We start from the raw sequence: 15,484 nt of genomic DNA, 5'->3' as shown, positions 1-15,484 counted from the left end.
AGAGGCACTGCTGATGACCCAAATAATTTGATCTCAACATGCATGGTCAAGTCATTATATAAGTGGGACAAAACGGAACACCGTTTTCAGGGATCTACATACCTTTAGATTTCTAACTTGGTGAGGACATCCAGCTGGAATAAAGACCGCCTCTCCAAGTTTTTGCACAAACGTCCATGGTTCAATTCCTGCAAAATCCAAAATATATAAGTAATGATGTAAAGAAACTTGCATCAAGGCCAAATAGCGTCCCATGATTCACAAACTAACCAAATTCCTCCTTAAGCTTCTTTTTATGCTCTGAAGTCAAGTAGAAAGTCTGGTCATGAATGGGGTGAACAACCTGTATCATAAAGAAAGCGTGTAACTAATGATATAACAGCATAGATAACTTTAATAGTCAAAACAACATAAGATGATGATGATGATTAGGAACATTTTTTAAGTATTAAAGAAATGGGTTACCAAAACCAGATTTTTCTTTTTCTTAATTGGGAAAAGAATTACCCTTCATCTTCTTGTTAATTTTAGGATAATAGCATGGTGATCAATGCCGACATTATTATTACTAGGGAAAGAGGCATGCCCGATACATGATTACTCAGGTACGCTACTAAGTCATTTTTTTGAATAAGGGGCATTTTCAATACAAGTATAAAATATTTTATTGAAAGGCTAAGTGGCAAAATTAAATATCCATATTTTATAAGTAATTTAAATATCTATATGACCACTTTGTACCATATTTTAGCCAAAAATTCAAATTGTTAGTGGTAATATATTCAATATATAAAAATATAACAACATATCTGATAATTTTGGTAAATTTCAAGTAAATTTTCCTTTGAAAACAACAGAGAAATATATAGTATTAATGAGGGAAGTGGAAGAAATGTAAGAAAGTGTATTGTTTCCTTAACACAACAACCAAATTAAAGTTACAGAGATTCCTTTATTTTTACAAAGATTTTGGATAATAAATGATGACATTTTGATTTTCAGATACATAAAAAATTAATCAAAAGAAATAATTGTCACAAAGGGCGAATTTTCGCAATTTTGTATTTAGGGAATACTACCATTAACAGCAGTCCAATAATAAGAATGCATGTATAATGTACAAGATCATATAACTCAGTATTGTTAACAGTGTTCACAGTCCATAACTGGACGATAAGAATGTTTGGCTAAAATGGATTAAATTGGCTGCCAGAGACAATGGGTCCCACAATTCCCACATCAGAGATCACCTATTTCAAAACCAGCTTGACAACATGATTGTAAACATACAACCATATGTTACTGAACATTAAGATCACCATTTGAAATCAACTTTTGAGCTAGGAAACCTATATAGCCATTTCTTAAGGGTCATTACCATCAATAATAATCAGACTAGAGATTCAAAAAGGCTGCAGTGACTAAAATATAGGATACTAAGAAGATATTTTTCATAGACCTACACGCAGCTTTGAATTGGATATGTTTTTACCTGCTCCACTGGAGAACAGTGGATATGTCTGAATTCCCGACGGTGCTTTTTAAGATATTCCTGAAGCTTAGAAACATCCTGTCTGCGGAAAATATCCCAAAGAGCACCACCCTTTGCTGGCTTGGGTCTCTCCAACTTGGCAGACGCTGAAGGCCTGCCCCTCTTTCTCTTTTTATTTCCAGCCATCTTCTCACTCACCTCATTAATTTTAGAAGCTTTTGGTGTATTTAAATGGTCACCAGCTTCTGTCATGGCATTATAGTCAGTTCCCACATTTGGTGGGGAACCTGAAAAACCCTCTACTCCTTTTGTCTGGTCAACTATAAGCGACGCATCTATTAAATCCCCACTATCAAGCAAGCTGGCATCACCTTCTTCATGCTTCCCATTCTTGGTGTTTTCTTCATGGTTTCCATCTCCCCTCTCATTCTGAGGGTCTCTCCAAGTAATTTTGGTTGAAGGTTTCGATGACTTGCTTCCCACACCTGTAGAGGGTCTCCCCCTCTTCCTTTTCCTCTTTCGACCTCCACCGCCTCGTTTATTTTCTACATGCTTTATATTTTCCTCAGCTACACCTGGGTCTTCCACTTTCTCTTCTGGCAGCAACCCAGAAAAATCATTTTCTGCACCTAGGTCATCAGTTAAAACATTAGAAACTTCTTCGGGTTTAGTTTTGGAATGAAAGAGACCGGAATTCTCCCCCAAATTTAACAAGGTATCATTGAATGCTCCGCTGAACTCAGTATTTCCACCAGATAAACAAGTGTTTTCTTTAAAATCATTTTCATTTCCTGCAAGCCCTTCATCTAAGTCAGCTTTGGCATCAATGACATGTGAGTCGCTTTCCTCCTGAACTCCAACATCAAGCATGTTACCATTAGGCCTAACATCAAATCCACCCATGTCTTTGTCCTTTTCATCAATTCCAGCAAGTTCATTCATTTCAACTTTAATATCCGCAACAGGTCTAACATCAATTCCACCTTTGTCTTTTTCCTTTTCTTCAATTCCGTCGTGTTCTTCATCCATTTCAACTTTGATATCCACACCATGAGAACTGCCTTCCTCCTGAAGACAAACATCTATTATCGTATGGTCAGATCTATCATCAAATCCACCAGGGTCTTGTTCACAAACCACGATATCTAGCATGTTAACCTCTTTTTCATGTCCAGCAAGTTCTTCATCTATGTCAGTTTTGTTATTCAAGACATGTGGGCTGTTCTCCTCCTGCACTCCAACAACAAGCATGCTACCATTAAGTTTAATATCAAATCCACCCATGTCATTGTCCTTCTCTTCAAGTCTAGCAAGTTCATCGTTTTCAGCTTTAATATCTGCAATATGAGAACTGTTCTCCAGCTGAAATCCAACATCTGGCATGCAACCTTTTGGCCTGACATCAAATCCACCTGTGTCCTTTTCCCTTTCTTCAATTCCATCATGTTCTTCATCAATTTCGGCCCTGTTATCCACACCATGAGGATAATCTCCAGTCATGTCCAGTTTTTCCTTGTCTTCAGTTCCAGAGAGTTCTTCATCTACTTCCGCTTTGACATCCACAATATGAGAACAGCCTCCCTGCTGAACTCCAATATCAAACATCGTACTTTTAGGCCCAACACTAAATCCATCAATGACTTCTTCCATTCCTTTTCCAACATGTCCATCTGCTCCAGCTTTGATGTCCACAACATGAGTACTGCCTTGAACCAGAATTCTAACATCTAGCATGTCACCATTAGATCTTATATCTTTTTCTTCAACTCCAGAAAGTTTGTCAGCTTTGATATTCACAGCATAACAACTGCCTTCCTCATTAACTCCATCATCTACAATGTTACCATTATGTCTAGGATCAACTTTAGGGTTATCATGAGATCCAACCCCGTCCTCTTCTTCAATTCCAGGAAGTTTATCCATTTCCGCTTTGATAGCCACAACACAAGAATTGCCATCCTCCTGAACTCCAACGTGCACATTAACTTTAGTACAAACATCAAATCCACCCGAGTCTTCTCCGTTCACATCTGGAACACTACTGTGGAGTTCATCAATTGAAGTAGCCATATGAGAGACGCCACCAACCACTTGCAATACGCTCAGGCTTTTCTCTCCCACTTCTTCTCCCTGGTCAAACATCTGGCCATCCAGGCTAGAGAACTCATGTTCTCTCTCTTTTCGGTCATTTAAATCATCAAATTCATTAGTTACAATTTTGGTGGAGGGCCCAGCATCTTTCACAACATTGTCTGCACCCTTCAGGTCCTGAGAGGAAACGTTCGACTCATTTGCTAGGAGTTCAATATCAGAGGCAGTGGCACCATTCTGTTCATCAATGTACTCTTTGGGCTGTCTATAACTTGCAAGACTGGCACCAGACCCACTATTTTCTAATGTGAAAGCTTCACATTGGGGCGACTTCTCCTGAGTAACTGCTTCTTTGATCCCTTTCCCTGTGAATGGGGACAGGTGCTTTTCCTCAACCTTGTTGGACTCCTGAACAGTACCAAAAAGTTCTCTTTGGTCCTGGGATCTGTGCCCCTTTTTCAGCTTTTCTATCTTAGTGAGCTGCTCTGGGGAAAGAAACACTTCTGCAGTATGTGTCAAAACATTCACCTGAGAAGCAAATTGGCAATATTATTAAATTGAGAACATTTTTTTCTGGCTACATCTTTTTTATCTCAATGATAATAATGTAAACCTTTAATATAAACCATAGTAAAATAAAACACTACAGAATCCATTCATGGTTTTCATATATAGATATGGTTTCCAGTTATTCAACTTACCCACCATACAAAAGGGGGGCAAAATTGACACATCAAAGAATCAGTACAACTAATTAAATTAATTGTTTAACACAAAAATGAGAAGTAAACAAGGTTCAAAAGGTACCATTATTGCACTAAACGCCATATCTTTGTCTTATCTAAGCATAGAACATAGCAGAGGTGGAGAATAGAAATGTGATTCTTTTCTGAATATATGGTTGTAGAGGTGGTTCAATTACTTTAAACGTCATGTTTCAAGATTATTTATGACCAAATACAATTCAAGGAATCGATGCATATCTAAGTGTATCATGATTTTTACAGTATAGAGTATAGCATGTAGCGTCAATTTTTATTGGGTTTTCAGCCTATAGATGCCCCAAATGATGTAAACTATTAAAAATTGAAATATCAGCCAGCCCAGCAAAAACACACCAAAAATAAATAAATAAATAAAACACCCCACCCTAAAAGGGAAGGAAAAAAAAAAAGAAATGAAAAGAAAAGGGTACAGTACTGACTTTTGGTGTGATTAGGCAATAACCCATCAAAGAGATGGCCCAGTAACTAAATAGCCGAGATTGTTAACTTGGTGGACCAATGCATAAAATCGAGGTACCCAATTCTACCAACCTAGTTGACTCAAGTTCACCACATTCTATAGAATAAAAAATTAACAGAAGGAAAGATAACCCCAAAAGGCAACTAAAAAATAAAGCAATTCCATTTATTGGACAGTGAGCTAAAAATTAAATAGAGAAGGTCAAAATATAAACAAATGCAAATTTAATGCCAAAACATCATCTAACCCATTATTTTTCTTATTTTAGATACTCCACTTTCATGATTTCTTTAATTGTTGTATCATTATTTCAAGTACGATAAATATATAGTTTCTACACTACAATACATTGTACCTGCCAAAGTCTGCAAAAAAAACCCCACAACAGACCGTTTATTTATGTCCTAAACAGCATACATGCTGATGCCAAGTCCATAGTGTGACCAAGAATACTTGCAGCCCCATGAGAAAAAAATGCCAGAACCTTTCGTTCCCACCTTTATCTTACACATGCAAGGGAATCGGGACTGCCGACGATCCAACAAAATAAAATGCTAGAACCTGTCCTTCCTACACCAACATACATGTCAATGCCAAGTCCATAATGTGACCAAGAATACTTGCCCCATGAGAAAGGAACACTTGAACCAGTCCTTCCTACCTCGACCATACAAATGCCACACACACACATACAAGGGGATTGGGTGTTTCATAATCCCCCACCCACTCACCCCCACCGCCACCACGAGAGAGAGAGAGAGTTAAATAGAAGAGAAGACACGAAAGAAGAACAAGATGGATCAGCAGATTAAGACCTCACTAGGTCCATTCATCTTAAGAGATCTATATGAAAGGCCACCTAGCAGGGCATCAACCAAAATACCCAACTGCAAACAAATAAAGAAATGGGCAAGAAAGTTTCTTCATTTCATCCCAACTTGAAGCGTGTTCTCTACAAGTGAAAGGCATTTAATGCATGATGCATGTAAGCTGTCATAAACCATAAGAAACTAAGCTTACTGCGTCAGACATGTCACAATGAAGCTTGGTTACAGAGTCTCCGCGGCCTAGCTCTTCAGCAGTTCCATAAGCAATGTATGTCTTTGGCCCCAGGTCTGGCTTCAGAGTTTCCGGCGGCAACTTTACAGCAACATTAAGAAATCCACACTTGGGATTTGTGTACTCCTGAAATGGCAAGGCACTAATGAACTCCGCATTATGACGTGGCAGGCGCTCCTCAAAGAAATTAGCAGGAGGCCAATCTTTTAGTTTGAGCATCTCAGGCCACAAGTTGTCATGCATTCGACCTTCTGAATACCCTTTGAAAAATTGGTGAATATTTATCTCAACCTGCATTTTGTAAAAAAGTTTAATAATAGTGTATCACATGATCCATCAGACTGGGACACTGATGAACGTTAAATGTAAAAGTGACTACCTTGTAACGACCTATCAAGAAAAAGAAAAGTTAAATGTAAAAGTGACAAGCATATAATCACCTATCGAAATTCTGGACAGACCTTGCAACCATGGTTTAAAATCTCGTGTCAACACGTTGTCTCGGTCAGGGGAAAGACCAAGACCGTCATGGCATTTACATAACAAAATAAACCGCTATACAGAGACAGACAGACACAAATCGTAGACATTCCTCTAATGCCCCCCCCCCCCAAAAAAACTGAGACGATACCATCAAAAATACAAGCTTAGAGCACTAGAAAGTAATACTTACTCCACATAATTTTAATTTTAAGAACTAAGAAAAATGCATATCAAAATTATATCATGCAACCTTTCCTTAAGAAGTTAAAAACATTAGAAAACCAAATAGACGACCCTAAATAGTCAGCCATGTAATTTTCATCCTTCATTAAGTATCTAAATGAAAACAATGGCTAAGTCCTGAAAAAGGACCTAAGCCAACACCATTAGTTTTCCTAAGTTTCAATAATTATTAAGTAGGCCCTTCATATTGTCAATTTCAAGAGATTGATTCTTAGGATAGGCGATGTAGACATCAGTTTGCTAAACAATTCATGTTGATTGCAGAAGTATAGCATGCTGTGTCACAACTGGGTGTGAACGCAGCCTAATTCAGCAAAGCTAAGAAAAAGTGGAGAACACTTTGGATAACTCCCCAAGTCATTGTAATGTAAAGATAGGGCTTCAAGCATTCTAAATTTCATAAATGTGACGTTCTATAAATGCGTGCAAGTCATCAACGTGAAAGCTTATCCCAAAGATTTGGGGTTGGCATGTATCAGTAATTAAATGAACTTAAAAAGATAAAAATAAAAAGGAAATCTATGGTAACCACATGAGGTGGTTTGGTACCAGCCATATCTCACCTGGGAAAAACTATTTGAAGAATTCTTCTCTTCACAGTTTGCTGGGAGTTTTAAAAAAGAAACACAATTGAAGAATTTGTTAAGATGAATTGAAATCATTAGAAAAAGTCATAACGAATCAAATTTTCTCCTATGATTGGACATCATCTCTTCCCGAATTTAGTGATAAAAGATTTGGAAATTTTTCTTTTAGATCGGGGCAAATTTATATCGTACGTAATTATTTCTGAGTCATTGTTTTCTTTTGCCCATTGTATGGTTTAGTGGGGATCTCTCTTACAAATCTCATCCTTTCTGCAGCCTCTCGTATACTGGGTTCTTTCTTCCTGTTCATCAAAACACTAACCTTTTGCTTACCCTGTCTACCCAAAAGAAAAAAAATGTATATAGTTGATTTCGGCCCAAAAAATACCCCCCCCAATGGATGTGCACCACGTGGCAGCAAACTGTGAACAGATCAGGCTACTTGAAGGCTTTCTAAGGGCCTAAATAATAGCAACCAGCAAACATAGAAAGATTTGTTTCGATATAAAAGAACCAAGAGGTGTCACAATGGAACTAACCTCGCACCAATCAAGGCAATCAATCGCCGTCACTGCCAAATGTGAGGAACCCTTTGAGACCCTAGAGTTTGTCTTCTCACGTAATGCACGCCACATAACCATCGGCTCCCAGCTTAAGCCAGATGTAAATTCAAGCACATTGCGAACAATCACTGGCTCACCATTGATCCAATGCTTCTGAAAATGCTCCAAGTCCTTTTGCTGCATATCCTTAGCTGTTGGACAGTACAGATAGTTGTCATTAGAATCTTCTCGACACGCGGCTTTGCGTAACTTCTTGCAACCAAAGTCAATCTCGCCAAGTGAGTTGAAACAGGTGCACCACTGTGTAGAAGTTCCAGGAACAGCAAGAAGTTTGTGTTTTTGGGCTATCACCTCAGCTTTCTTCTCCAGCTTTGAAACCCAATCTTCCGGAAACATACACTTCAGCTCAAGAATGCCACGACCACAACCACGCTTTTCCTTTGGAGGACAAGGGATACAGCCATTTTCTTTCACTTTCCACTCAGATGGCTTGATATGATTCTTAGAGCTCATCTTACCATGTGATCCCAAAGCATGTTTAGACCTGGGAGTAGTATCTTTGTCATGCAGATAAGCTTTCCCACTGTCTAGATATTTCACAGTTACTTCTTCTCCACCTCCCTGTAGGCAACCATCACGAATCTCCCGACAACAAGCAAGGCAGAGATCATATGAACACTTTGGACAGCTTCTGTGAAAGTCAACGATAGAAGTATTGCAGTTGTCGCTGCCCAAGACCCATGTGGTAACATCAGTTATCAACAAATTAAAGGTCCAATGGCCATTTAATATGGAATTTCTAAGGAAAAAGAACTTACCAGAACAGACGCTCATCACCAAAACAAACATCTGGTTGTACCTCTATCTCTGGTACTGATAATCCTGTAAACGTAACATCAAAATAGAAAATAATTAAACAATGAGAATGAGGTGTAGCACTTTAGATCGTGCATCTTATATGCATGTCTTGTGGGCATATTCATCTCAACAGCCCAAATGCCAGGGCAGCAATTGGAACAACTATAACCAAAAAATTAATTTTACTGGACAATCAGAACAACTATTAATATATGAAACTTTATCTCATGGTTCAAAATATTTACTTGCATTGTCTTCATGGTAAGATGATAAAAAATATTTTCCAATCAAGATGGAATGAAAAAATGGGGAAAAACTGAAATTGATGCATGACAATAAGATTAACCCATTTTTAATGTTCTTTTATATAAATTATAGTGAGAGGGTATTTGGGTGTCAAAGTGAAGTGTGAAAAGTCATCTTCTGGTTGTAGCATTTGGAAAGTATTGTTAGAATTCCAAAGGATCGCATTAAGGGACGACAAAGGTCAAAGATCAAAAGCAAAAGGGTTAGGTTCCGAGAAAATCAATGGTATGATGTTTTACCCTTATCTCTGCAATCACCATCTCTATATATTATCTCTTTCCAGGAAAAATAATACCAATGCAAGCTTTAATGAGTAGTAATGGGAGTGAGTTGTCATGGGATTATGGCTCCAATAAAGCTTTTAATGATGAAGCAGTTTAAGAATGAGCCAATGTTATCAACAGCTATCCCACGATCCTATTATGATGACAGAAGATGACCGAAGAGAATGGACATGCAAGGTAGAGGACTTTCTCCATTAAATTATTCTACTCCTTAGTGTTTGCCTCATCCATGGAGTTCTTAGTCACCTCCATTTTCAATCAAATATCTCAATTTTTCAAATGACTAGGCACTTCAGATGAAATCCCCACTTATGATCACTTGATCAATCAAGATTTTCTCTATCCCAATTGTGGTATCCTTTGTTAATCAATAGGTCATTTGTTGATTCAGTGTTCTTTTGTTAGAGAGAAGTAGTCCCACTCCTCTCGTCGTTCCATACTCATTGGGTCTTTCCAAGTCCAGTATGTCACTTTTCCAAAGTTAGCATATCATGGCCATTAAGCATAGAAAAAGAATCTTGTGGGCCCTAACACCATTTCCATTTGCTGGGGGACCTGGTAGGAACGGAAAAGAAACCTTTGAAGGGAATGAGCAATCTTTTCAAGAGACAACCCTAAGTATTTTACGGTGGTTTTTATGTAAGTTGTTTTATGAGCTCAAAGATGCGGGGTTTTTTTTTTTTTTTGAGAATTTTGTGTTCAAATGGGACCTTACATATGTGGTTTTAGGCAAGATTAAGTTGCTTTACTTTGTGGTTAGGCAGGTCGTCTCAACCTACCACTAATCAATAGATGTATACTTGTTTAGAGTTTAGAAGACCTACCTAAAACACAAGATAAGCATAATACCTAGACAACAATCTTACACAATACACATGATCCCCGGCTAAAAGTATTTTTAATTATGCTAAAAATATCTATCTTTCTTGCCATAAAGTATACTTCTATAACAAGGTCCCAAACCAGTTTTAGTATTCCAAATAGGGCTTTGGTATGAAAAGTACATCCTTTGTGTTGACTTGGGTCTTGGTATATAACTAGAACACGATGTCTTGACCAAGGCCGCACATGACAGTACTATACTTTGAATCATGGATTCTCAAAAAATAAATCACCGTTCAGCAGATAACCTTTTGTTTGTCATTGATGTTCCGTTCTATGAGACCCAGGACAAAAAACTTGTACTCAATGGACACCAAAGTAACAAGGAAGATTGATGCCAAAAGGTATGCAAGTACCTTGAATCTTAGCCTCCATCTCCTTTTCCATCATTTGTTCTTGATCAATTTGCTTCAGAAATGGAAGAAGCACATGTATCAAGTATGTAGAGTACTTAACTTTTTCACCATCCTTAATCTTTGTTTTTGCGATCTCTGGCTCCTACAAGTGAATCATGAAAAAGGTCTAAGATGCCATCGATAAGGTAAAGAACGTTAATGTATAATAAATAGCGAATGCCATGTACTACCCAACCAACCTTAAATGTTCCATTTATCCGCAAGCATGCTTTGCAATTGCAATTTCCATGACAAACTGGGCAAGCTTTGGCAATTGCAGCCTGTGACATGTGAGGATACCTATATTCCATGATGTAAAGGAAAAAAATTAAGCATCAGACAGCCACGGATAAAAGATAGATTTAGTACATCATTAAATTCATAATATAGTTTTAAATAGTAATATGGCTATTATAAGAAAAAGAGAATCACAGCTAACAAAAAGAAAAGAAAATCAGTGACAGCAGCATTATAGATGGCAACTTCCAGCTACAAAATGAATATTTTAACGTGTAGTACAATCCACAACCTAATGAAACTCGAAATACTAGGATAACCAAGACCGTCTAAGCAAGAGACCTATTCCTGATAGTTAGCAAAATTTCTCTTGATCGTCCAGAATAATATAGTAAGTGACTGATTTATTCCCAGCCAATTGGGTTGTGAACTGTGGTTTGCATCAATAGAGCAAACTCCGTCAGTAGTTGACTGGAAGTACCAACAACAGCAAATCAATTAGGCTCTGGCACCCGAGTGCCTGGAAAGCAGTAGTTTGCACCTTGAGATTAGGAACAACATTGAAATCAAGATAAATGCAAACTCTTTCTTTATTTTACGGAAATTACCCCCCCCCCCAAAAAAAAAATTTCAATATTTACGTCAATCATTTTAAAAAAATGACTTAACTTGCTGGACTGTCCAATGTTTAAGTTACTCACTGAACTATCCAACATTTTAAAACCATTTATAGGTTAAAATGGTTGACTGTCCAGCAAGTTACTAAAACACTGGACAGTCCAGTGAGTTTTTTTTTTTTTATTCTGCCAATCGTGGGTATCCCCACCCTTCAGGTGAGACTAATCTCACGGTCACAAGAACTGCCCCCTCGGAAAGTCCTACGTTCAACTCGTTGGGTGGGGGTCAACTAGACCATGGAGGGTGGCCCCAAGGAATTCATTGCTTCGTAGGATTACCCTTCCTGAGGAGCTTATCAAAGATCGGAAGCTCGGCTTGCCACTATCTTTTGAATTGCCCTACCAGTGAGTTGAATTGCCCATTATCTTTAGCAAAACTTCAAGTCGTTAGACTGTCCATCAAGTTATTAAAACACTGGACAGTCCAGCATTTAAAATCATTTGTAGTAATTTTTGAAAAAATAGAAGTATTTTGTAATTAATAATAACAATAAAATTTAACCCTCTTTTGGTAATTTTTCCTTCATTTTTTTTTATTTTTTTTAATAAATCAAATAAGAATGAACTCCATCAGGCGCTTGGACGTTGTCTTCATAGAATCCGTGTCTGCCTCGTATATCAGTTCCCTAACCACCGATAACGACTAACTGCAGCTTAGTGGTATTTGCCTCCACTAAACCAGGTCAACATCATCAAGCATAACAACTATAAGCCCGTAAAAAAGTTCTGCAAGCACCAGTGTCACCTTCCTTCCCTCTAATTCCTGAGATATCCAACAACCTGAAAAAGCTAAAACAGAAATTTTGGAGATCCAGCAGCCATGTTTTCCTTCTAATCTTCTTTAATCACTACAGACCAACAACTAGTAGGAACACTTAGGGACTAATAGCTGTCCTCCAGATTTTCTAATCACTAGAGACAAAACGATTAGTGTGAATCATTTTCTCCTTATTAGAAGAATCAGCATCTTTAAGTCCTGCTAAGAACCTAAAAGGATACATACAGGAATAACTTCTACCCGCTGTGCTACAAATCGAGTTTCGTTTAGAAAACTAATGGGGTGTTTAAATTATTCAGCCAATCAACTTGTAGAGAGAGATCACTAAACAATTGACTACATGCAATCCCAATAATACGTATATGGGGAAAACTTCTCCCAAGGATAAATCCTGGCCGTTGGATTCTGTGCTTACAAATTAGATGTCCTCAGAGACCCAATAATAAGCTTGCAGTGAAGAGACAATAGCTGTCCTTGATAAATTCCAGTCCTGCATACAACGATATAGAGTGCACCACTGGCACCAAGTTTTGCCAACTAAGGCTTTCACTTGGGGAGAGAGAGAGTAGCATTGTTTGTGCAAGTCAATCATTAATAAATTGGTCACCACGCTTCAAAAGACAAGATAATAAGTACGCATGAACAAAGAGAAATGGTGAGCTGATATTGAAGTAGTATGATATTCTAGATCCATTGATTTGAATCATTCAGTACAAAGAAATATATTACAATAATTATGAATACCAGAGAGAAACCTTAAAAGGTACATTAATAAAATTCCTAGTTCAGTCATCTCGTGCTATTGAAAGATTCCTCCTGAGGTCAACCGTAAATGGTAATGGTGACAAGATTGACAAAACAGCACAGAGTGTGTAACACTCAAATATGGGAAAAACAAGATTAGCATCCAATAGCTCATACCTTCTAAACATAATTTAGAATATCGGAATGTATCGGCCAATAAGTATCGGTATTGACCAAGATCGAAACGAAATATAGACCCCGGAAGATTGAATGTATCGGTTTGTATCAAATGTATTGGCTGATACCATATCGTTTTTTCTGTTAACCGAAACATTCAATCAATACAGCATTTTAGACCTTGCTTCTGAAGATTAGCTTGACAAGAAGTCATCCATCCATATTAATTACGTCAAATATATAGAACTTAATTCCGAAATGCCAGCTAAGCTAAGTTGGTAAGAAGTGTGGAAAGGTGTTTCACACCTCCGAGGTTCAAATCCCCTTGAATCCAATTTCACCATTCAAACCACTAACCCTTTAACTATCAAATAAAAAAGATAGAAATTAATTCCAAATAACATAATCTTTGGCATCCATGGAATATTAAAGAACAATAATGGGAAGAAAAAAAAATACCATTTTTTTTCAGATTCTAGACAATGACAATGCAAGACCATCCAGAGAGAATAAGAAAGCAATAAGAAGAAAAATAATAATAATAATAGAAGAAATTTCACCATTTTTGTATGCAAGGCACACAATATCGTTTCCTTTTACATTTCTTGCACAAAACAACCTTTCCTCTATCGTTCCTCTGACATTGATGGCACATTAAAGATTCCTCGACGATTCCCTGATTCATCCACAGTACCCATTAAATCAATTGCATGCTCCTTCTGAACTGAAAAGAAACAGACCAAAACCCTAAAAAAGATCCAATAACCTGATAGACTAAGAATCCACTTACATTAGCATTCCTCTTCTTTCCCTTGTTCGATGAACCCGGCTGTTTCTTACCACTTGAAACCCTAGCCACAATAGACGAAGAAGAAGAACCCAACTTGTTATTGTCCACAAAATCACTTTTTATCTCCTCCGCAAACTCAGATTCCTCAAAATCCTCGGATTTCACCATCAGCGCCTTTGATTTCTTCTCCGAAACAGTTCCAACCTTCTCATCCGAGCCCTCCTGACGCTTCGTCTTCTTCTTCTTCTTCTGTCGCGACGCACGCATCTCCTCCTCGTAATCTGAACCACCGCTTTCCTCCTCCTCCTCTCTACTTCTCTTGTGCAGTCGAGACCTCTGATTTTCCTTCCCAACTTCCTTCGATTTCGCCTTCACCTTCTTTTTACGACCCTTACGTCTAGAACTCTCAGAAACCCTAGATTTATCAAGGTGTTGCAAGTAATGTTTTTGGCAATAAGGGTTGTCTTCAAACCTAGAGTTCTTACACTGCCATCCCCTCCCGTCATTTCGAAGACAACGATCTTCATCTTCAGAAGAAGGAAGAAGAGGATGAGAAGCTGGAACAACATCAATACCTTCTTCTTCGTCTTTCATGGCTGAAAACTGCTTCTTCTTCTGTTTTTTTCTCTGCAAATCTAGTTTTAACGTTAACTCCACTATGACAATACCGCTTTTCTTTTTGTAACAGCTCCTGGAAATGAAAAACAACTTGTCCCGCCAACAGAATAAGATGCTCAAATTTCGTTTTTCTTATTTATTATGGAAATAAAATGGTGAGGCGGGAGAATGTGAACGATGCGATGCCTAACATGCCTTTGCTCTAACGTGCGCGGGTGTCTACAGTGGCCTTGTAGATGATCTTCAAGAGTTGTATTTGTTGTACGGTTGTGATCTGAGGAGTAGGCTATTGTGCTATTCCGAGAAGTACAGCTTACAGAATCGGATCGGGTGAGTGGGAGTTGGAACGTATTTTGGAACATTCCAAGAGAGATTTCCATGGTAGATCAGAAATATCGAGTCGGTTTGTAATTAGGGAGTTGGAACCTTTATATTTTATCAGTTTCGATTCCAACTTTTAAAATAAGTGGAATTGGAATCGAAACCATCAAAAATCACGGTTATCCGTCGGTTCTGATTCTTAATAATCAAATGAAAAAAATTATTTCAAAATCATTATAATAACAAATTTCTTCTACAAAATAACATATTATTTGTAAAGTATCAACTTAATAATAATTTGTTCCACTAAAATGATAATTTAATGACTTTTATTTTTAAATATTAAAAAGTATTTCTTTTACAAGTAATAAATTTAAAAAGAAATGACTCGTTTTAAACTCAAATATTTAGGGCCTATTTGGATACCAGGAGCAGAACTACTATTCCAAATAACAGGAGCTGGAGTACTCTTTGAAGGAGTTGGAAAAGTAATTCTGTGCAGAAAAGGCGTTTGGCAATCAACTCTTTGAAATACTGGTAGAAGTACTTTTGTGCTGGAAGTCTATTTAGAAACCATACTGATTTCTCATGACTTATAGAAAAAAGATCAAAATACCCTTATATTATACTAGTTATTATTTTTTATTTTTTAGT

The 15,484-nt window shown here is 37.5% G+C and overlaps 1 protein-coding gene across 7 annotated transcripts in view; it reads right to left on the bottom strand.

Annotated features, from left to right (window-relative positions):
• The window catches only part of LOC147401639 (uncharacterized), a 45,801-nt gene extending 31,156 nt beyond the window's left edge, over nucleotides 1–14,645 (bottom strand). For 3 of the 7 annotated variants that reach the window (XR_015178625.1, XR_015178626.1, XM_086442986.1), the window contains exons 1-10: nucleotides 13,892–14,644; nucleotides 13,662–13,777; nucleotides 10,689–10,788; nucleotides 10,450–10,591; nucleotides 8,582–8,645; nucleotides 7,740–8,490; nucleotides 5,849–6,178; nucleotides 1,493–4,111; nucleotides 271–343; nucleotides 103–188 (exon numbers count right to left, since the gene is read on the bottom strand). Coding sequence is in view for 5 of the 7 variants with exons in the window: in XM_086442986.1 (XP_086299112.1) it covers nucleotides 103–188; nucleotides 271–343; nucleotides 1,493–4,111; nucleotides 5,849–6,178; nucleotides 7,740–8,490; nucleotides 8,582–8,645; nucleotides 10,450–10,591; nucleotides 10,689–10,788; nucleotides 13,662–13,777; nucleotides 13,892–14,485 (4,875 nt within the window). In the remaining 2 variants the exon portion in view is untranslated. Of the gene's footprint in view, nucleotides 1–102; nucleotides 189–270; nucleotides 344–1,492; nucleotides 4,112–5,848; nucleotides 6,179–7,739; nucleotides 8,491–8,581; nucleotides 8,646–10,449; nucleotides 10,592–10,688; nucleotides 10,789–13,661; nucleotides 13,778–13,891 lie in introns of all 7 variants that reach the window. The other 4 variants (XM_086442987.1, XM_086442988.1, XM_086442985.1 and 1 more) reach the window with 3 other exon arrangements.
• Nucleotides 14,646–15,484: the final 839 nt, after the last annotated feature.

This window comes from Akebia trifoliata, chromosome 5 (assembly GCF_017979445.1).
Source record: "Akebia trifoliata isolate Shusen 1 chromosome 5, ASM1797944v1, whole genome shotgun sequence".
NCBI classification, from domain to species: Eukaryota; Viridiplantae; Streptophyta; class Magnoliopsida; order Ranunculales; family Lardizabalaceae; genus Akebia; species Akebia trifoliata.
This window is presented reverse-complemented; position numbering and strand designations above follow the sequence as displayed.